This window comes from Eptesicus fuscus, chromosome 8 (genome assembly GCF_027574615.1).
Source record: "Eptesicus fuscus isolate TK198812 chromosome 8, DD_ASM_mEF_20220401, whole genome shotgun sequence".
Lineage (NCBI taxonomy): Eukaryota > Metazoa > Chordata > Mammalia > Chiroptera > Vespertilionidae > Eptesicus > Eptesicus fuscus.
In genome coordinates, this window is record NC_072480.1 from 84,939,194 (window position 1) to 84,960,940 (window position 21,747).

Below are 21,747 nucleotides of genomic sequence, written 5' to 3' on the forward strand. Positions count from 1 at the left end.
ACTTTTATGTTTCTTTGTTATAGTAGCTGTTATCATTTATCTATTGCTAAATAGTAAATTACTCCAAAACTCGGTAGCTTAAAACAACAAACATTTGTTGTCTCAGAATTTCTGTGCTCAGGAATTCAGGAACAACTCAGCTGTGTGTTTGTGATTGGCCCTGAGTACCCTGTTTGAAGCTCTCAGCAATCCATAGTGGCTCCCTCTGCTGGTGTTGGGTGCCTTTGGAAAGGACTAAAATGTGCACCAGGGTCTGCTTTTCCTAGCCCCGGGCTGGATTAGATCAGGCAAAGACTCAAAGTCTCCAGAGACCCACTTCTGCCTGCAGTCCCATTGACACTCAGATGTTATTAGCCTTAGCCTATCGACCACAGGATGGTGCGAGAGGTCTTCCAGCAGGGTGGGGCAACTGCCTTCCCCCCAGGAAAAAACTGGATAACAAAGGTTTACTGGAGAAAGATGTTCTCTACAGTGTGAGGGAATGACTCAGCACAGGAAACCCCAGAGCCCCTAAACCTGGCTTTTGCTCACAGAGCTCCAGTCCACTCTACCCTCCCTCTGCCGGAGCACAAGATGAGTGGCTGCACACAAAACTTTGTGTGTTGGCCCTTTAAGAGGATGCCTGCATTTCTAGCCATCTATTGCTGGCAGACAGCAACCCTGCTGCTTTTCACAACCAGATGTTCTGTGGGCACGTGTTTCACTTCTGGGGCTCTCTGCTGGGCAGCCCAGCTTGGGGATAAGACCCCAGAGTTCTCAGTGGCAACCCCCCAGTTGCTGTCTGTGGGAGCCCAACAGCCCTTTCCCACCTCTGCCCTTCCCACAAGTCTCTAAGTGGTCTCCACTTTCCCTCCTTGGTTATCAGGGTTATCTCCAGCTAGTCTCCAGTTGATTTTTCAGGGTGTTTTTTCTGTAATTTTGTTGTATTTCCAGTTTGGTCCTGGGAGAGTATCAGTGTAGCTTCCACTTACTCTGCCACCATTTTGGAATCTCCCCAAGGACACTTAAGAGTAAATGGTTTGCACTTCTCCTCCCCAACCAGAGGATAAATAGCTTAAATCACCCTACTCAGGGAGACAGATATCAGAAATCCAATTAAGTGCCATTTGCCAACCACACACAAGGACGAATTAAGAGAATAAATCTCACTTTGGTACATCAGCATACAGCTGATGAGTATTCTATTGATCTGCCCCTAAGACCTGCCCTAAACACCCAGCCTTTAAAACCCCTGAAAATGAATGTCCCAGCATGCTCTCCCTCTAGGGAGCTTGCCTATGCCATTCCCTTCCCACCCCTGCTCCACATATCCACTAACCTCTAAGGGACCCCACAAGGTTTGCAACCAGGGAAGCAATGGGCAGCAGCAGCTCATCCTGGGCTAAACCCCTAAACAAGGCCCGCTTTTCTTTTCTCTGACTTCCAGAGTCAAAGCAGCCCAGCCTAGGCTCTCCTGTTGCTTTTTCTATGTCCTTCCTTGTTTCATTGCCTTAAATGTGTTTTTGCTGGGGTTAAATTAATGCTTGCTTTTCTACACTCTGACTCTTGATTGAAATTTTTTCTTCAAGAAGACAAGAATGGAGGTCTCCTCATCTCCTCCTCTCCCAGGTAACATCTTTTTGGTTTAAACCATAGAACCCACTAGAGGCCCGATGCACAAAATTTGTGCAAGGGGCTCGGCCCTCGCAGCCTCAGTGGCTTGCCTTGGCCCTTGCAGCCGCGGCTTCATCTGCAAGGTCATCCAGAAGGACATCCAGAAGGTCATTTGGCTGTCCGGTCTAATTAGCATAGTACGCTTTTATTATTATAGATGAGTTTGGCGCCATTGTCTCTCTCAACTGGCCTCCTCGCTTGGAGTATATCTTTAATAAATCTCACGTTGCTTTACTTTCATTTTTGTTGACCTTAAAAATCTTTTCTGCATTAATGAAAAAAACCGAGGTCCCAGCCGGTAACCCCAATGGGTAACAATTGGAGAGAGGGAGTGGCCAAGAAGGAAAGTGCAGGGCATTTTTTTGACCCAGTCTCCAAAGTCAAACACTATCACTTCTACTTCATTCTACTAGTTGAAGAGTCCCCAAGTCCAGCCCAATCTCAAAGGAATGGGAACGAGGCTCCACCTCTAGAAGGGAGTATCAAAGAATTTGTGGACTTATTTTCAAATCCACCACAGGATCTTAGCCTGCATCCTAATGAATACACTAGATGCACTGGCTCTGGTTAAGTGCTGCCTTAGAGCCATGATGTTTCATGCTGCAGTTTGATAACAATAATAATGAGCATTTATTGGGGACTATTTATGTATCAGGCACATGCCAAATATGTTTCAAACACTTTGTTCATTGTATGACCCTCAGTGGTAGAATCTACTGGCCTTAATTTCTAGGTGAGGAAACTGAGGATTAACGTAGTAAGATCATGCCAGATCCCAGAGGCCTCCCTCTCAACCACTGCACTCGTGTTGGGGAAAGAGCATATTTTGTGGAGATAAACGAAGTGTGGTTGGAATTCTGTCACTTGAATTTCATGATTTTTAGTAAGACTTAACCTTCTTGGGATTAAGAAAATAATAATACCCTGAGGGTTGTGGTGAGGAATAAACGAAAATGTGTGAGGCACTGAGCACAGGTATTGGCATGCAATGAGGGTCCAACAAAAGAGGGTTCTCTCCTCTCCTCTGCTTTTATTCTTGAATCTCCACTTTCATACATGAGATGATTCAGACCTGGCCTAGTGTAATGACTTCATTCCGCCAATGCAAAAAAATAGTAGGTCTTGCAGAATTCCCGGAACCAGGTTAGCGTGAACCCCATGGCTTCTGTTGCTTCACAACCTCTCTGGTTTGTAGGAGGAGCTTCCGGAGTTGCTTGAGAGATTTGGGGAAAGCCCAGGCATCATTCCAAAACTGACTCAGCCTCTGGAGAGAGAAAGGAGGATCGGCCTCCTCAGTCACACCAAGGCCTTTTTCTCCTGTTGCACTTCCATGTGGGCGGAAGCTGGGGAAGGGGTGGGGAAATTGTTACTTCACTTTCTTGGAGAACCACAGACCAGAATCTGGGGGACATTCCTGTGTAGGTTATGAATACTTTTGGCATCAATCCCCTAAAAGCATCCTGGTACTGAGACCTCTAATGTATCTGGACAGAGGAAGACCAGGTCTTTTAAGAGTGAAATGAGTGAAGGACCTCATTTACTCAAATATACAAATAAACAACCCTAAACTCCTTCAAAGAATTGTGTGTTCCTCTCATAAAAACTGGTTTCTTAAGAAATAGCACTGTTTTGGAAAATGTTGTGACAATTTGTCTAACTTCGAAGTATGACATGTTTATCTGCATTTAATTATCACTTTTTACAACTGACCGTGGTTAAGCATGTTCTTCTGTATTTAGGGCTGCATTTGGAGGCCATGATAGAGAGAAGAGAGTCCCTTATAATGGTAAAATGGTGAGCTTACGATTTCTATGCTCCTCCACAGAATTAGCCATCTCTCCCCAAAGTGTTTCTCTAGTGCTTATAGGGCCTTAAGTGAGGGGGTTTATGGGCTGAATAAGAGAATGTTGGGATGGGGCAGTGGGAAAGAAGAGAATCCCTGCCTTCTTAGAAGTTTTCCATGGAAGAGTTAGAAACACAGTTCTACTTCAGACTTCTCAAGTGGCTTTGAATATAATTCATCATCTTCTTTACTGTTTCTGTTTCTTCCTCATAAGATGACCAGATGTGTCTTCCTGATTCACAAGAAGCTGGCCTGTGAAGCATCCCCTGATTGGAGTGGGGGTGGGGTGAATTATCTAAATTGTGTTAACATGATGTGAGAAATCAACTTGTTTTTTGATAGGGACTTTCAATCTAGGAAAATGCAGGGGCCAAACCAACCTTTTCAAAAATGCCAAGGTCAAAGCCCTTCCTTCAGCCTACATCTCCCAGTCTAAGCTGTCATGAGGCATAGCCTCATGGCCACAACAACCGGAAGGATTGAGAGTGGGAGATTGGAAAGGCATGCATCAGGTTTTCTAAATTAGAGTCCTTAAGTGTCTCAGAAGACCTTACTGAAAGCTTATAATGTCAGATTCAGACATGAATTGTTATAGGGGCTCTCCCTCCCGGAAGCACGCCCACGCCTTTCCCTTCTCTCTTCCTTCACCCCGAAGCATGTTACTATTATCTTCCTAACTCCCAAGCTCCAAGGGTCCTTCCTTTACCTCTCTAACTTGTTTCCTAAGGCCATTTCTTCTACAAATTACTTCTTCCTCTGTGATTTTATAAATAAACTAGAGGACTGGTGCACAAGCACCCATGGGGTCTCTTGGGCTAGCCCGTGGAGATCAGGCTGAAACTGGCTCTCCGACGTCCCCCGAGGGGTCCCGGATTGGGAGAGGGCAGTTCTTGGGTGACGCACCCCAGAATCGGGCTCCCTCTTCTCTGGTTTTGGGGTTGTCACCCAAGCACCGCAGCTGCCAAGTCACTGCACCTCAGCAGCTCCTGTGTTGTCTGCCCCCTGGTGGTCATTGCACATCATAGCTACTGGTTGGACAGTCTGATGGTTGCTTAGGCTTTTATATATATAGATGTTCTCTTATAGTTTAGAAAAAAACCACACATGAATTGTTATAGAACATTCTGATGACCGCACTCATGCAGGTGCCACTGGAATATTCACTGTCCTGCATGACCAGCTCGGTCTGCATGAGAACTCCCATGGTTCCCACCTTCATCTTCCCACATCAGCTCCTAGTCTAGGTGTGGGGGGGGGGGGAGACATTCCTCACTCCTGACAATTTTCCTTCCTAGATGCATCTAGCAATTAGGCTCACCTATAGACACCTTTCCCCTGAGTCAATGAATATAAAGAACTATTGGATAGGTAACAACGACATCTTTTAATTGCTTACACTGCACCTAGAACATGGCTTAAATTAAATGCTAGTTTATATACATGCATCCATTCCAAAAATATTAATTGAACCAGACACTGGAGCCACCACAAAAATGATTCATGCCCTTGAAAATTCTGTTATAAGGACGGCTCATGAAGGGATCAAATTCAGGAAGTCACATCATTATCCTTAAAATCCTATAACATACTACATTGTACATGAAAAGTGCTGAGAGAGATGGAGACAGGGAAAAGATGAGAACAGTGGGCCACGTAGAGATGAATTTTTAGCTGAATCTTACAAAATGTCAGGCACAGAAAGAAAAAGAGCACATTCCAAACATAAGCCATGCCATGTACAAAATCAGTCAAGAAAGAATATACTGTATTTGAGGAATAACAGCAAAAGCTTCATGGCTGATGCATAGCATGTGGGAAAGGAGAGCTCCAGGAAATAGGCAATGCCAGACTGAAATGATTTGAATGCCATACTCTAGAGTTCGACTGGATCCTGTAGACACCAGGGACCAATAAAAGTTATTAAGCTCAAGAAATAAATGATTAGATTTATGTTTTAGAAAGGTAACTCTGCGGCCAGCAGAGAGGATGGATTGCAGAGTAAGGTCGCAGCATTAATTTCTCTCAGCAAAACTGTATGAGAATTTTGGGGGTCAAGGGATGTTAAATAAATATTTCTGGGGTTCACCCTTTAACTACTGAATCAAAATCTCTGGCTCCAGGCCTGGGAGCCTGCATATATAACATCTCTAATATCACGGGCCCTACAAGTCTAAGCCATGGAGTCATAGAGGCCACTTAGGAAGGTTTCACAATTGTCCAATTCAAAGATGAAATTAGGGAGATCTGTACAGGATGCCCTTCCAGAGTAGCTAATAAAATTTTTAAGGCAATTATATAATTAAGTGCTAAACATTTGTTGCAGACTGCTATGTTATCTTGGCCAAGTCACTTGATACCTTGACATCAGGCATTTCTATGACAAAGCACTGATATGCAAATCATATTGGAGTGTCACAAGTTCCCAAGAGATAAAGTATTTATCACTTTCAACTAAGGGGTTGCAGGAAGATTAGACTAAGCCATTCTTATTTGTTTACTGTCTCCTCTCACTCTCCTGTAATTCCCAGGTGAGTAGAAACTGTTGACAGTAATGGGTCTCTGGTGCAAAGGTGCCGACACAAAGTAAAAGTAAATACATTCTGAAAAAAAACAAAAACAAAAAGAAGACGTAGGAAATGCTGCAATGGACAGGGAACTAAGAGATTCCGTCTTTTTCCTTGTAGTACTTAACTATTCATTCAACTCCTTCATGGTGCTGGATGCTGAAGAAATTACCCTGAATGCATTGCCAATGTCGATTCCAGGGTTTGATCCCACTACTAAGGATTATGGAGCCCTGACAAGTTTACATTGTGGATGAAAAAAAGGGATGGTGTGAAGATCCTAAGTTCCTAACTGGGTCTTGGTGGGTGGTCAAGACCCAGGCATATAACTTTTTAGCAAAAGGTTTATCTTGGCTTACCCCTGCCCATTGTGTCTGTGGATTTAGGTTAACAAACCTTTGAAATGCTTATTTTCAGACCCCTCCTTCAAGATACAACTCTGGAGAGAGCACATAATCTTAATTATTTTCTAATCCCCACGCCTTCCCCACCTTGCTTTCTCCCACCTTCCTTATGTCACCTCAATTTCAAATGCACAAAAGAAAACTGTTACTCTCTGCAGCAGTTTAGATCTGGCTTCCTGGCAATTGTCGTCAGTTTAGGCTCCAATACACTCTTATGAAAACTCCCTACAGGTTTGTACATTTCTTACGTGGACAGCATTAAGTTTAAACTTCAAGCCTTAATTCCTTAGTAAAATGAGGGACTGGCCACAAACGAGATGATTCCAGATTTCACTTTTGCCATTCATCTTCTTTATCTTCTGGCTTCAGTTCCCCGCTTCTACAGTGAACAAAGGAACGTGCTAGCCGCCAAACCCTGGCCCTCGGAGCAGAAATGTGATCACTCCTCAAAGAACTGGTTTCTCAAAGAGCGACAGAGACCGTAATGGATCTGGAGGCGGAAAACAATGCGGCCCTAACTGTTCGGTTTCTCCCAGGTCCCCGGCGGAGGAGGCTGGTTCCGCCAGCTCCGGGCCCACTCGCGGCGGCGCACGCCCCCCTTTCCACTTAAGTTTTCCCAGGGCTGGGAAGGTGAGGGGTGGGCGCCCCACCTTGCGAAGACGCTCCGCCCTAGGAGGGGGCGGGCCTGCAAATAATACCCGGGGCCCAGAGGAAGACTCCCATTGGCCGGAGGACGGATGACGGGAGGGGGCGGGGCTTCTGGGGGGTATATAGGGGAGGGGGGTGTGCACAACCTGTGTCAATTTCGGAGTCTCTGGCCGCTCTCCTCCTCCGCGTGGTGTGACCTGAGCCGTCTCCCTTAAGGCTTTTCTTTTCCCCGCTGCGGGCCGGGAGCCTCTGCCGCCTGGGTACCCCCATCCTACTCTGTGGCGCCCCACATCTCCCCCACCCCCGGGGGCCTTTCCTGCATTTCCTCGGCGGTGCGTTGGTTCGGGGGACTTTCTATTTGTTTTCTCCTCTTTCCTCTTTGTTGCTCTAAAACCGGCCTCTCCGAAGCCCCTCCACTCCGAAGGGAGTTCGACTTCTGGAGAAAGGCGGCTGCTGCGGACTGCACCGGCCCCACCTGCGGATCCGCGAGGGGCCAGCGAGCCGGTGCGCTCACCCGCCGCCTGCGTTCGTCCGCCGTGGGAAGCCCGCCACGAGTTCATTGATGCACCCATTCCAGTGGTGTAACGGTGAGGCCGGGGGCGAGCGGGCGCTGGGCCCGCCGGGGGCGAGGAGGGGGCGCAAGACTGAACGATCTGAGGCTGGTTCTGTCTCTCGAGCCAAGTTTCTCTTGAAATGGGGCGGGCGAGAGAAGGCGTCCTGGAGCCCAACTCTCTCTTCTGCACAGCGCGGAAATGGAAAAGCAAACAAACAAACCAACGCAAAGCCCCGATTTCCCTGGCGGGCGGGGAAGGGGCTCCGAAGGGGCGGCGGCGGCGGGGGCGTGGGAGCCGAGGGGTTCGCGGCCCTTGTGTGGCGGCTTCGCTCGCCTACCCCTTCCCCTGCCTTTGTGCGCTCCAACTCTGTTCTTTGTTGTGATTGTCGGAGGAGCCTGAAATCCGCGCTCGGGCTAGGATCTCCTAGAGGGAGCTCAAGTTCCCGGTCTGAAACTTTGCAGGCTATTGGAAATGTGCACACAATGCTTGCTGCGTGCGGGCCCGGCCGGGGGTGGCTTCCTCTGTGTCTTTGTTGGCTTCGCACCGGCTGCTGCGGGGCTCTGAGCCCGTGGAAGACGCCGGATTCAAGAGCATGGCTTTACTGAACTGATAACGCTTTGCAGATACGTATCTCGGAGCTCGGTTACCCCTTGGGCGCAAGGCTAATCTGCTCCCCAAGAGCCTCAATGGTGGAGCCTCACCTCCAGACCCAACCACCCCGTTCACTAGGCCACCCTCCCAACACCCCCGGGTGATGCTAAATTTATCTCATCTGAGGCTTCTTTTGTGGTTCAGGTGATAACTTGTTGGGCGTGGGTCTGATTCCTCACCCAAGCTAACTGAACTGGGGGCCTTGCTCAGGGATCAGTTCAAAACCTTGAACGCTAATGCTCTCTAATGGTCCTAGGATCTTGACCGCCTAGTTCTAACGCTGGTAGAGCTGAGGCAGGGAAACAGCTAGTCTTCTCTCTGAGTGTGGCAAACTGGCTAGTTAGAGGAAAAATTCATTCTGAAAGCAGACTCTCTCTTGCCAGGTCTTGGATTAATTATTTCAAGAGGCTTTTGTCTTAAGGAAGGCAAGGTTTGGGCAGCATGTGTAAGAATGCCCTCCCCCACCCCCTTCCTCCTGCTGGTAGTATCTAATTTCCTGACAATGAACCAAGCTGTGTGATAGGCGGGCATTGCGGGAGAGGGGGCGGAAGACGGGATGAGGCAGAACTGAGTATCCCAGCATCTGGGAAAGATTCCCTTGGCTGGGAAGGAGAGGCATTTCCCAGAGTCTCTGGTCTTCCTTGGCCAGCCCTTCTCTTGACGTCATTCCCACTCCCAGCCCACTCATGGAGATGAAACATTCTGATGTCAGGGCTTGCAGAGGTCGGCTGAGACAATGGAGGAGAGACTTCAGGAGAAGAACCGTGGGCTTGTCAGTCACACTGGCCTTTCTTCTGGGCAGCCCTCTTTCAGAGAGGTTCTTAGGCCAGCAGAGGACATGCTGCTTTCTCTGTTCACTTCTCAGTGACTGAGAGATCCTGTTCTTTGACTCCATGAGGAAGCAATCCCTCTCCCCATCGTTTTGTGAAAAAATCTCTGAATCCCCTCTTTCCTGGGGTTGGTGTTCTGTCCAACTTTTAGAGGAAAATTTCACCATCCAAGCAAATGGACCATCTCTTGGCTATGGAGCTCTTCTCACCTACACCCCTATCACATAAGAGTCCTAAGCTCAGTGACTCAACCCTGGGTCATCAGACAAGAGAAGATGGACTGCTGAGGCCAAAGGGCCTGCAGAGTGCATACACAAACCCTCTACAATAGCTACTGTCACCCCTCTGCAAGCTCCCAGAATAGGACACCAAATGAGGTTCTTTGGAACCCTAAAGATACCAGGACCCAATCTGTAAAAGAATGCATAGAGAGTCAAGACAGATTGGAAGTTAGGTCCTCTTATACCATCAAATAGTGTTGGGGGCAGGGAGGTATGGAGTTGCTCTTGTTGGGAGGAAGGCCTCATTGATACTGTGGACAGTTTCTTGAAGGGAAGTCCTAAGACCCTTTTCCAGAATAGACTCAGTCCACCATGATGTCTTCAAGAAAATTTGATTTCTTTTGGCCCATGGAGCAAATATTTGAGTGGAGGGGTGGTGAAAACTTTCTAAATCCTGCTGGAGACTAGAAGCAAGGGCTTATTGTTGGGTATAGCAAAGTTTAGTAGCTAATTATTTCATTGTTTTCAGCTTAATAAAAAAAACCTTTCAAGATAAGAATTACTTCTTTTACTTTTTGTTTACCCACAATGTGTAGGTCATTGCATAAATCAGGCCTTCAACAGTACTTGTTCATTGACTGGTCATCCATTCAGCTGAGGGCAGTTTCTAGGCAATTTTCCCAAGCATCAGTCTACTTACTTTTCTACTTACTTTGGAGTGTGAGTTTCTGCCAAGGGTGCCAGGTTTTGAGAAAATTAGGAGTTATTTATCTGTTAACTAGTTTTTGAGAACAAGCCAAACACTAGACTAGGCACTGGAAAATATCCAAATTGCTTTCCTCATACCTCAGCATTTAGGTTGTTAAGGACTTTCATCTCTGATCTTAGGATTATAGTTGCTCCTCTACTGTGCTTCACTTTGTATGGTGAAAACCTTTGTGTCTGCCCCTTGCTGGTTTGGCTCAGTGTTTAGAGTGTTGGCTCTCAGACTGAAGGATCTCGGGTTTGATTCCCAGTCAAGGACACATACCTTGGTTGCAGGGAGGCAACCAATCCATGTTTCTCTCTGTCTCTCTCCCTTCTACTGTATCTCTCTTAAAAAAAAAAAAATCAATGGGAAACATATCCTTGCATGAGGATTAACAAAAACAAAACAAAAAACACCTTTGTGTCTTCTTCCCTAGAAGGTAAAACCATCTACTCATTTTTTCCTGATTTTATCTTCAGTGTCTATCATGGTACTTGTCATATAATCAATGCTTAATGTATGTTTAGGTTAAGTTGATGCTAGGAACAACTGGGCAATGTAAGATAATTACTAAGTATTCAAGAGCCAGAACTTGTGTTAGAGCTGTGAGCACACAGAATTCTGGGAAGAGAGGGTCACTGGAATATCACAAAGACCAGGCTTGGTGGACTTTAGGAAACAGGGAGTTTTAGGCGGGGAAAGCTGATGAACAAAGGTATGGAGGCAGTGAGTACAAAGTGGGGCCAGAAGTAGTGAGGAGAGAGGCCCACATGGGGTGGTGCTGGAGGACATTGGCGGGAAGGTTAAGAGGGGACCCAATGCACACATGTTTAGGAGGCCTTTAAGCTAGTCATGAGTTTGGGAAATACATGATAGGAACAGAGTAGGAGGATATGAGAGACATGTGGGCTAAATTAGAGGACTAGACATCAATTAAGTGACTGGATAGGGACTTGGAATGGAATTGGGCCGAACGTCTGTTTGGAAAAGGGACTTGGCAATAGAGTTGGGCACAAAATATGTAAGAGGTTTGGAGGGAGGCTCTATATGGTCACTGGATTAATCTAGGGGATGAAGAGAGGTATGAGAAGTACATCAAAGATGACTTCATCTTTCAAGCCAGACTTCTGCTGAATTGTAGCTCTGGTAATTATAATGCAGAATTCTGAAGTATATATTAATGGGTTCTGGCTCTTAACCAAGATGTCAGGAAAGTTCCTAAAACCCATGTTGAGGGCTCGAGTACAGAGCCAGGCCTTGTTAACTGTTGGAATACAGACAGTTCAATGATTGAGTCTTTTTAAAATTAAACTAGTAGCATGAGAGTGTACTTGGGATGTAGCAGGTATATGTTAAATTCTAGTTTTTTTGTCTCACCACATTCTGAAACAAGAATGGTATGCTTATCTTTTGGATCACTATGGTATTTTTGCCTGCAAGCATGAATAAACACTCAACCAGCTTATTGCTTATATCCTATCTTTTTTCCCCCTTTTCCTTATGGTTAAACATTACAGAAAATGTACTGTCAGAACCAGTAGTCCCAAGATAGAGAATGGCTCCAGGACTGGCTAATCTAGCAACTCAACTGATAAAATCTTTCCTCCTCTTTGTTTCCCCTGCCACAGGCTCTATATTGACCTGCTCTCTTTCCAGCTATAACTTGGCTGCCACCATGACAGGTGTTTTGAGTAGACATGACCAAAAAAAAAAAAAAAGAAAAGGCTTCCCTTTTTCAGCAGACATTTCTCTGTATTTCATTGGCCAGAATCCTGTCACACACCTACCTCAACACAAAACCCTGGCACGGGGAAGGCGACTACAGTTGGTAGACCAAGCAGGATACCCCTAAAGTCATGTGAGAAGGGAAGCAACTAGTGGCTAGCCAGGGCTTCCCACGCTGAATGCATAGGGCTGAGGACCTTGTTAATGTGTAGATTCTGATTCATTTCTTCTGGGGTGGGCCCAATACTCTGCATCTCAAATAAGCGCCAGGGGATGTCATTGCTACCGTGAGACTGCACAGTGAGGCTTTGAGTAGAAACCGGGACAGTAGACAGTAAGAGTAAACTGCAATCCCCACCCCCACTTTCTGGAACTCAGCCTTGGAATGAATAATTTCTATTCTGGTCCTATTGCAGCTTGTCTCCTGGAGCAGGTGGCTTCATAATGACAAATGACCTTTGGGGTTGCACTTTGCAATTTACAAAGCATATTTCTTTTTTTTTAAAATTTATTTTTCTTGATTTCAGAGAGGAGGGGAGAGGGAGAGAGAGAGAAACATCAATGATAAGAGAGAATCATTGATCAGCTGCCTCCTGCATGCCCCCCACTGGGGATCGAGCCCGCAACCCAGGCATATGCCCTTGACCAGAATCAAACCTGGGACCCTTCAGTCCCAAGCCAACGCTCTATCCACTGAGCCAAGCCGGCTAGGGCTACAAAGCATATTTCTTAATGCTGGTTCTCTATGTTTGTTTGTTTTTTTGTCCTCTCTGTATTTTCCTTGTTTTCACATAACAGAGTGAATCTTAGTGAAGTAACCTCATAAAAGGTCACATAGCTAGGGGCCCAAATATACCTTTCCTCACCTAAGGTTCTTAATTTTGCTACTGCACCATATGGGCTCTAACTGAAGGAAGTGTTTCCATTTTTCTGCCCGTTGCCTGAAATCTTGATTCCACCAAGATGGGGATGCAGCTTTAAGTACTGTGTGTAGTAGTCCATTTCGTAGATTGGTTACTTGACCCGTGATCACATAGCTAGTAAGTATTAGAACTAGGACATGAACTTAAGCCCCGGAATCAGAGGTTTAGGAGCCCAGAGCCTGCCAGTTCTCTCTCTATCCTTGTTGACACAGAGTACATCAGCCCCAGAGGTACATTTCCAACTAGAATAATAATATTTTTCCTCCCCCTTTCTCTGCAGGGTGTTTCTGTGGCCTGGGACTGGTTAGTACTAACAAGTCCTGCTCAATGCCACCCATCAGTTTCCAAGACCTTCCTCTGAACATCTACATGGTCATCTTTGGTACAGGCATCTTTGTCTTCATGCTCAGCCTCATCTTCTGCTGTTACTTCATCAGGTGAGTGACTCCCTGGCTGACCTGGAATGGGGGAGTCGGGGAGGAGGCAGCCAAGGGTAGGGTGAGCTGAGCGAGGCTCACTAGCCTCCAGCGGGTGTCCTGCTTGAAAGATAGGACTTAGCCAGTCCTTTTCTGGGCCCTCGAGGCCTGGTGTTTCTGTTTACATTAGCCTATCAAGTTGTCCCAGAGCATGTAAGGTCACTATGGGTTGGGCTGCATCCTGCCTCTTGGCCAGTTATGCTAAGGTTGCCTAGAATTACTGTCTGACAAAGTAATGTCATTGATGGTCCTTTAACTGTCTCTCTTCCCACTCACACCCGCTGGGTAGCCGGGGATAAGTAGGCATGAGTTACACCAGTGGCACGTACCTCTGCCCTCCTGGGAAATCTTTCTATGTCCAGCAGATGCTAATATTAGCAAGCTGGTGTCTGGAGATCTGCTTGTTTATTCTGCCTTGGAAGCTCTTATTTTTTGAGAGTGAAAAAACTAAAAGCTCCCTTATTGCACAGGGACCCAGGGAAGGACTGGAGTTTCTCCAGGAACTGTTTCTTCTCCTGTTGATAAGACATGGGAACTGTGGCTATTTCCTACCAAAAATGTGGGGCATAACTGGAATTTAGACTGGAAATTACAGTAGTTTCTAACAAGAGCATGCGTCTGGTGTTAATAATTCTTCGCTGTATATTGGGGAGTGCTGAACGCCTCTGACCAGCAGAACATGGCTAGAGCCATCGTGATAACTAACCCCCACAAATGCCTGAGTATATGTCAGCTGGAGTCTAGGCTAGTGTCTGATCAAATCATCTAAGAAGATGAAATTCGATGGAGGCAACAGGAGATCTGGTTCCCCACTGAGGTGTCCTGGTGGACTTGAGTCCTTCACCCAGAAGGGGGCTAGAGGAGGTGCTTGTCCTATTCTTCAGGCTGGAAGAGCTCTCTCTAAGGGGAGGAAGTGCCTGTAGGCCTGCTCCCCAGTGCTCTCGGTTCTTTCTCAGAACTTTAAAAAGTCCCTATGACTAGAATTTTCCACTGAAGCCACTATCTTCTGTAAATACTTTTTATTTTTTTCCTCTTGTACAATTGTGTCTAGATTTGCATCTCACTATGAAGTGGGGGGTGAGGGTAGGTTTCTGGTATTGCCCCACTCCCTCGTCCTTCCCCAAGCTTGAGTTTTGTTCCTCAAACTCCTTTCGTCTGCCTGACCACCAGCCACTCCCATCTCATTTCGAGCAATTTGTGCAGTTCCCCAGAGACTGAAGGTGGACACATTCCAATACCAAAGATTTGTGTATGATGATGGGAGGAGTCTGTAAAGCCAACTCCGTTTGGTCCCTTTACACACACACACACACACACACACACACACACACACACACACACACACACACACGAGCTCACATATGCCAAGCTGCAAAGGTGATCGAGTGAAGAAATCCTAGAAAATCACTCTGGGCCACTAAGTAGATGGCCACCAGGGTTCATTTCCTAATTCTGCCACTAATGGGTGTAACCTTAGATTTTTAGCTATTTACCAAGTGCCACCTGCATGCCAGACGTCATGGTTAGCATTTTGTAAAATATTTAACTCACTTAATCCTCAGAACATCCCTGCATTTTAGGTATGAGTCCACTTCATAAATGCTGATTCTTACTCCTTGACTGTGAAGTGGAGGGGAGCTGTGGCCGTGGCCACCTCTTTACGGCTAAAGTGTGGGTGTCTGCAGAAGGAGAGGCTGGGAGCTGGGGATGGCTGATTAATTTTTGGTTGGCTGGCCTGAAGGAACAGAGCGACAGAACCACACGATGCCAAAAGCTTTCCCGTGGCAGGGCTGCTGGGCACCACCTGTCCCTTCTGCAGTCATCTGCCCCTGCACCACCCCTCTCTGCTCTGCAGCCTGCTCCGAGCCAGCCCACCCCGCTGTCGCATGGTTCCAGAGGCTCACTGGTGTGTGGCAGCCTGTGGGCGTCTATATATAGAAAGACACACAAGTGCAGAAGCCACTTCCTCTCCCTGCTTCTTGGTTTCCTCCTCAGCCAAAATAGGCCCATGACCCCTGCTCATGACCTGGTGAGCTCATTGGCCAAAACCAGCCTCCATTCCCAGCTCCCCCCACCGCACTCATTCACCCCCAGCCCCCAAAGGGCTAATCTCTGCCCTACACAGGATGGAGGGGCCAGTGAAGTACACATAAGCAGGAAAGGGACAATTATTTTCAGGATCTGGCTGCATTGTTTGTTCCAAAAGGGAAAAGAAGCAAAGGCAGAGCTCACTGGCAGTGGCTGGAAATGGTGTCATTGAAATCAGGGTATTTTTAGCTACTTTGCTCACCCAACAGCTGAAAAGGCCACCTGTCCAATGTTGTTGGCACCATATCCCCTGCTGGGATGGCCCAGCGTCTGTTTTTTTGTTTTGTTTTGTTTTGTTTCCTTTTGCAACCTGTTTGGCCCCATTTCATCACAATCTAAATCTTCCTGATCCAGGAATCTACATGCAGGGTGCAGGTGCAGCTTTAAGCCCCTCAGTGTTCTGAGCATCCTGGGCTCTGCTCTGAGAGGCAGGCTTCTGGAGTTTCCTCGGATAAGACCATTAAAAGCAGGGCACCCCAGGCATCTGCCGATACAGCGCGGCGCACACGACGTCATAGCCATGTTGCATTGAGGCTCACAATTATGTGTGGCATCCCCTCGTTCTCTGGTGAAGAAGCAGGCTCCTCACTGCTTCCTTAGTCACTCTGCACATACCGGCTAAGAGTGGCTGTCTCCCTCAGAAGATGGCTATAAGCACACCCCACTGGACATTTCTTCTTTCCCCAGTGTCTGTCGGCTAACAGTTATGTCAGCTTGGGATGCATCCTTCCTGCCCTTCTCACTGGCAAGTGGGGACAGATGCCTGTGAATATATGGAAGTGCAAAGTGAAGGATGGGGCAGTGGGAGCCCTGAGGAGGCCTGTAGCCCAACCCTCCACTTTAGAAACCCTCCGAAGAGGGAAGAGAAAGGGGGCAGGGATGTGCTGCCCAGGCCTCCGCCCCGTGGCAGGAGCCACTTGGACTGGAGTTCGTTCTGTCGAGGATCCAGGCGCACATGGCCTGGCCAGGCCCCCGACTATGGTGTGTTCCCCTAATTGGTGAAACAGGCCACATGTTGTGTTAAAGAGCTCGGGCTCTGTGATCCGAGAGGCTTTCATTCAGATGCTGCCAACCGGCTCTGAAGTTTGAGCAAGTTACTTCTCCAGACTTCCTTTTCCCCTTGTCTGTGGAAAGGGAAGCCTCTCCCTCCGAAGCTGTTTGGAGCCGATGAGCATGTACATGAATGTGTTAGTGCGGGGATCATGTACACGAATGTGTTAGTGCGGGGATCGGTGCACAGCAAGCCCTCCGTAATGGTGCGCTGTGGCCTTTAGTAACACGTGCCAGGATTTGGCTCTTGAGAGTGAGGCAGCATGCAGGCCACCAGCTTGAAACAAAAAGGAGCAGACAAAGAAGGGCTCGCCTGTGTTTTCCTGGCACCGTGCGGGGAGAGTGCCGTTTCCAGAATACTGTGTTCCCCGGGCAGAACGTCCCCCAGGGTCAACAGACACTTCTTTATCCTGCTCCCCTAGCTTTAATGGAAATAGCCCTTTTAAGAAGATCTAACTTCTCTACACTCGGTAATTGTTGATCTATAGCAGTGGTCGGCAAACTCATTAGTCAACAGAGCCAAATATCAACAGTACAACGATTGAAATTTCTTTTGAGAGCCCAATTTTTTAAACTTCTTCTAATGCCACTTCTTCAAAATAGACTTGCCCAGGCCATGGTATTTTGTGGAAGAGCCACACTTAAGCGGCCAAAGAGCCGCATGTGGCTCGCGAGCCACAGTTTGCCGACCACGGATCTATAGGGTTTGGGAGCCTGCAGGAATTTACCTCCTGAGAAATGCAGGAAGAGTGAATCTCCCAGTCTGTGGGACCTGCAGAAAATTTTGAGGCTGTTGAGCCTGAGTCCTTAATTCACTCTGGGTGACCCACTTAGGTCCAAACCTTAGCCCATGGCCTCTATAGGGTGAGCCACCCCTGGGAGGAGCACCCATCCCCGCCCCCAGGAGAAGCCAGGCAGCCCGCCCGCCTCTCCCACTTAGAATGGCTCTGTTGGTGCCATGGTGACCGCTTCTCTCCCCTTCTTCTTCCCCCAGCAAACTGCGGAACCAGGCGCAGAGCGAACGATACGGATATAAGGAGGTAAAGCACCGCCTCTTCCCCTGAGACTTCCTCCTCTGCTCCCTGTCCTGCTAGAGACAGAAGAGGACAAGAAGCTTGAGCTGTCCTGGCCTGGAATCCCCCTCAGCCTCCCCTCTGGCCTTCTCCAGGGTTCAATCCTTCCACTGTCCTCAAATCTGGTTGGCTTAGGCAGTGCCCAGAGCCCCCCGCTTAATGAAAAGGAGGGAAAAAGGAAGCGAGGGAGGAAGGGAAGGAAGGGGGATCCTGTGCAGAGCTGGGGGCTTCCCTCATTGGTTGATACCACCTGGCTTCTTTGGACACCATGCTGCCTTCTTTCTTCCCAGGTGGTGCTTAAAGGGGATGCCAAGAAGTCACAATTATATGGGGTGAGTGTGTTGGAATGGCATGTCAGGGGGCGGGCTGTGGGTAAAGCACAGGGCACCCTCAGCTTTCAGCTTGGACCTGTTCGGGAACCTCTGAAAAGAAGGTCCTTTTACCCTGTATATTCACTCTGCCCTAGCAGCCTAGGGAACTAACTAGTGTGTCCATGCCTGTGGTTCCTCCCTGTCCCCCCATCACTCTGCTCACACCCAACAAATCCTGGGTCCCCCCCACACTGACTCTTTAGGAACAGGCCATTCCTACTCCTTTCCCATCTGTCCCTGGAGGCACCTAACTCGCTGCCCAAAGCTTCCGTCCATAACCAGAACCTCCTGCACTCAGTGTTTGTGGTTGTCTGGAGTAGGGAGCATCACAGATATCACTAGACACAAGACTACTGAGAAATGGCCCATTTTGTCCCTGTTTTTAAATATTTTTTTATTGATTTCAGAGGAAGGGAAAGGGAGAGAGAGATAGAAGTATTAATGATAAGAGAGAATCACTGATCAGCTGCCTCCTGCACGCCCCCTACTGGGGATCAAGCCTGCCCTTGACCAGAATAGAACCCGGGACCCTTCAGTCCGAAGGTCGATGCTCTATCCACTGAGCCAAACCAACTAGGGCTGCCCCTGTTTTTTTATATCTCAACAAGTTCAGATGTTTCCCAAGCCCTCATCTAGAAGAGTAATTCAGTTGAGATTGAGGGGGTTCATATATATGAACAGAAGGCTGGATTTAAAGAAGGTAACAGACCACATACCCTCATCCTTACCTCTCATTATTGAAACCTCCCCTTGCCAAATGTACGAGGCTAGAAAGCATTAAAAATCATTCTTCTAGAATAGCACTGCGCAAAGGGAACCTGTGAAACTGGGGTAGCGATAATGAGTGTTCAGGATGGTGAGTGGGGTTCTTGCCCAATCTCCTCTCACACTGCCCCTGCCCCCTTGCTCTCCACAGCAGACCTGTGCAGTCTGTCTGGAAGACTTCAAGGGGAAGGATGAGCTAGGTGTGCTCCCGTGCCAACATGCTTTTCATCGGAAGTAAGTGTCCACAGTGGGGATGTGTGTCCAGGGGTGCCTTTTAAAAGAAATAAGCAGGAAGCGTCTTCTAGAACCTACGATCCCTACCTCCTCCCACCTACCCCTTGTCATTGAAGTCCTACAACCTGTCTGGACAGCAGGCAAAAGGGAGGGGTTCGAGTGCAGTAAGGATAGGATGGTCTGTGTCTGAGAAATGATAGCCAGCCAGAGCAGGTTGGGGTATCTCACATCTTCTGTTGCCCACAGGTGTCTGGTGAAGTGGCTAGAAGTACGCTGCGTCTGCCCCATGTGTAACAAGCCCATCGCTGGCCCCTCCGAGGCCACTCAGAGCATCGGAATCCTATTGGATGAGCTGGTGTGAGGGCTGCCTTTACATCAGGCCTGGAGAAGACGTCTTGCCTCATGGGTGCCTGGTCCCTCTGCATAGCTGCAATGAACAAGACTGTTGGGTGATAATGGTCATGCCTACCTGAAATGGTCATGCCTACCTGAAGGGGAGGTAGTATAGGGCTGGTCTCCCACCATCAGTGAGAGGCCAGACTTGCCCCTCCTTCCTGCCTCCTGAAGTCTTCTTCCCTGCTACTCAGTACTGAAAGCATCACCCATCAAGACCAATGTATCCTGGTACTGGATGATTTCCCTGCCTGTCCCTGCTCTGGGGGAAGAATCACCCTTGGAGCACACAGTAGAGATAGAGACCGTATGACCACAAAGCCCTAGAAGAAGGGATGAGATGGGCTCTGTCCTCCCCTGCCCCCCACTCCTTCCATCAGAAGGTTAGCAGGGAAGAAAGGAAGAAAAGGTCAAGGAACCAAGTACCTCCAGTGGAAGTGAGGGAGGGTCTGTAGGAAATTAGGAAGAGCAGGGACATATAAAAGCAAAGTCAATGTTTACATGGGAACTATGGAATCAAAGGCTGGCTGGCCAGCCTGGCTACAGGGTAAGGAGGGCCCTCCCTCCCCCTGCTAGGGTCTGAGGTGCTACCCACTCACTCTCTCCCTCCGTCAATCTCGGAGCTTCCTAAGTCCACATCGGAGTCTGAGTGCCCCCCAGAGGAAGGGCTTGTTCTACACTCAAATGGATTTCCAGGGGCTTTTTCTAAAGGAGCAAAAGGGGCCTGGGGAAGGGGGTGTCTGAAGGTAAAGACAGCGACACCTTCTTCCCCCTTGTAAATAGTATTTTTATACTTCATCCTCACCATCTCAGGATTTATATATGGAATGGAGGGGGTGGGGGTTTCCGTTCCTCCCCAGAGTGGGTGAGGGTGGGAGAAGGTATGTATTTAAAGAAAATTAAATTTAATAACAAGTTTCTCTAACCTTTTGCCTGTGGTTGTGGCCTGTGTCTGTTGGCTCTTTTCCACCAACAAGGAACAAAATTCTTTGTAACTGCTGCTTCTCACTTCCCCACATTCAAATCAAACACACACACACACACAGTTTCCTAATCCTTAAAAAGAAAAATTGGTGAGAGATTGCTGCCTGTACAGCACAGGTTGGGACTAATGTCAATGTACTTTTATACTTTTTTTTTAACCTATTAGCTGACAGTCACTGGCCTACCTTTCCCCATGCCCCAACTGGAAATAGGACTTACCATTTGATGCCCCTGTGTGCACTCAGATCTTGGACCCCATATCTTGCAACTTCGCTCTCTCAGTATCCCAGGGGGGTGATGTGTCAGTGATGGGTTGAGAGTGGTAGGAACAACTGGGCTGTGGTCACCCTGCTTGGTGAAAGATTAGTGCCACTGGTCATTCCAGGGGCAAGCCCTGGGCACTGTGCACAGGAGAAGCATCTGGAGTGGTGGGTCACTGGCATGCAAGCGATGCCCATGCACCCAGAGGAGCCGGGCCCAGGGGTGGGTGACACCCTCACCCCTGCAATTGTACTGTGGAGGCTCTCAGCATAGTCGGTGCTCATGCTGGACAGATCTGAGGTGCAGCTGGGGCATCTTGGTGGGGGACCTTTGCCTGAGGATGTGCCTGTTTTTGCCATTTCACACGTTCAGGGGTAATTCTATCTTCCTTAATGCCTCTCTATCCCCTGTCTGCTGCTGCCAATCCTATGAGGCCTGGTCTTCACTGAGGGACCACTTCTCCCTCTAGTCCTTGCTTTAGTGTAGGAATAAAATGCATTTTCTCAGCAAAGCCCTCCCTCTAGCTTCTGTTCTAGGCGGGGAAACCAGTGGTCTGCAGGCTGGTTTCATATGCATCCTCCTCCCTCACCATTTCCCCTTCCTCTCAAGGGAAATCCAGGGTTGGCATGTTGACATTAAAATGTTGGCACTAGAATGTCTGTTTGCGAATTTAAATAGCATTGTCCCGGAATCAAAATGACAGTGTAAAAATGCCTTGGGTTACTCTCGGTGCTTCAATACAGCTAGGCAGGATGGGACTCCACAGAGGGGGGAAACTAGAGATGTTTTGCCTGGTCAGATGTGAATTGTAGTAGCCAATCACAAATTAAATAGTCACAAGTCCCAAATTCAGAGTCAGTATGGTCTTGTTACTCAGGTCAGCATTCCTAGGGCTGCTGCCATCTGTGCCAGGCACTGTGTGAGGGAACAATCCTTACCTTGGGAGAGGGTGCCATCACAGTATTTTGGGTCAGCAAGCTCGTTGTGGTAGAAAGACCCTTAGCTCAGTTGGTGTGGAAATCCAGGACAGTAGGGATTTCTGCAGGAAGAGGATACCTGAGCTGAGTCTTGAGAGTGATATGAACAAAAGTACCCCAGGATTCACCGGCCTGTTGTGTGCCGGAGAGTGCAAACAATTCAGTGTATTGTGCTGGGTGTCCTGTGTGCTGCCAGGAACCTGGGACTTGATAGACGGAGACTCCTAAAGTTTCTTTAGATCAGTCTTCTAAAAGATCTGGGCACCGTCTGGGAACTAAGCCTATATTTTTCTTTGCACGAAATATTCATG

The 21,747-nt window shown here is 48.0% G+C and overlaps 1 protein-coding gene across 2 annotated transcripts; it reads left to right on the plus strand.

Moving 5' to 3' along the window:
- Positions 1-7,281: 7,281 nt before the first annotated feature.
- On the plus strand, positions 7,282-20,124 carry RNF122 (ring finger protein 122). Of its 2 annotated transcripts, XM_054720056.1 has the most exons (7): positions 7,282-7,699; positions 11,745-11,798; positions 13,045-13,201; positions 17,373-17,418; positions 17,742-17,783; positions 18,739-18,821; positions 19,068-20,124. In XM_054720056.1, exons 1-7 carry the CDS (start codon positions 7,675-7,677, stop codon positions 19,180-19,182), a joined length of 522 nt encoding a protein of 173 aa, XP_054576031.1. In that variant the 5' UTR covers positions 7,282-7,674; the 3' UTR covers positions 19,183-20,124. The 2 variants fall into 2 exon arrangements, with proteins under 2 accessions (XP_054576031.1, XP_008144408.1); XM_008146186.3 differs by lacking the exon at positions 11,745-11,798.
- Positions 20,125-21,747: the final 1,623 nt, after the last annotated feature.

Excerpts from the sequence above, each read along its gene's own strand:
- RNF122 (XM_054720056.1), top strand. The coding sequence starts at position 7,675 with ATGCACCCATTCCAGTGGTGTAACG. Across the intron at positions 11,799-13,044 it reads CTTGGCTGCCACCATGACAG|GGTGTTTCTGTGGCCTGGGA; the intron begins GTGTTTTGAGTA and ends CTTTCTCTGCAG. Across the intron at positions 17,784-18,738 it reads AGAAGTCACAATTATATGGG|CAGACCTGTGCAGTCTGTCT; the intron begins GTGAGTGTGTTG and ends TGCTCTCCACAG.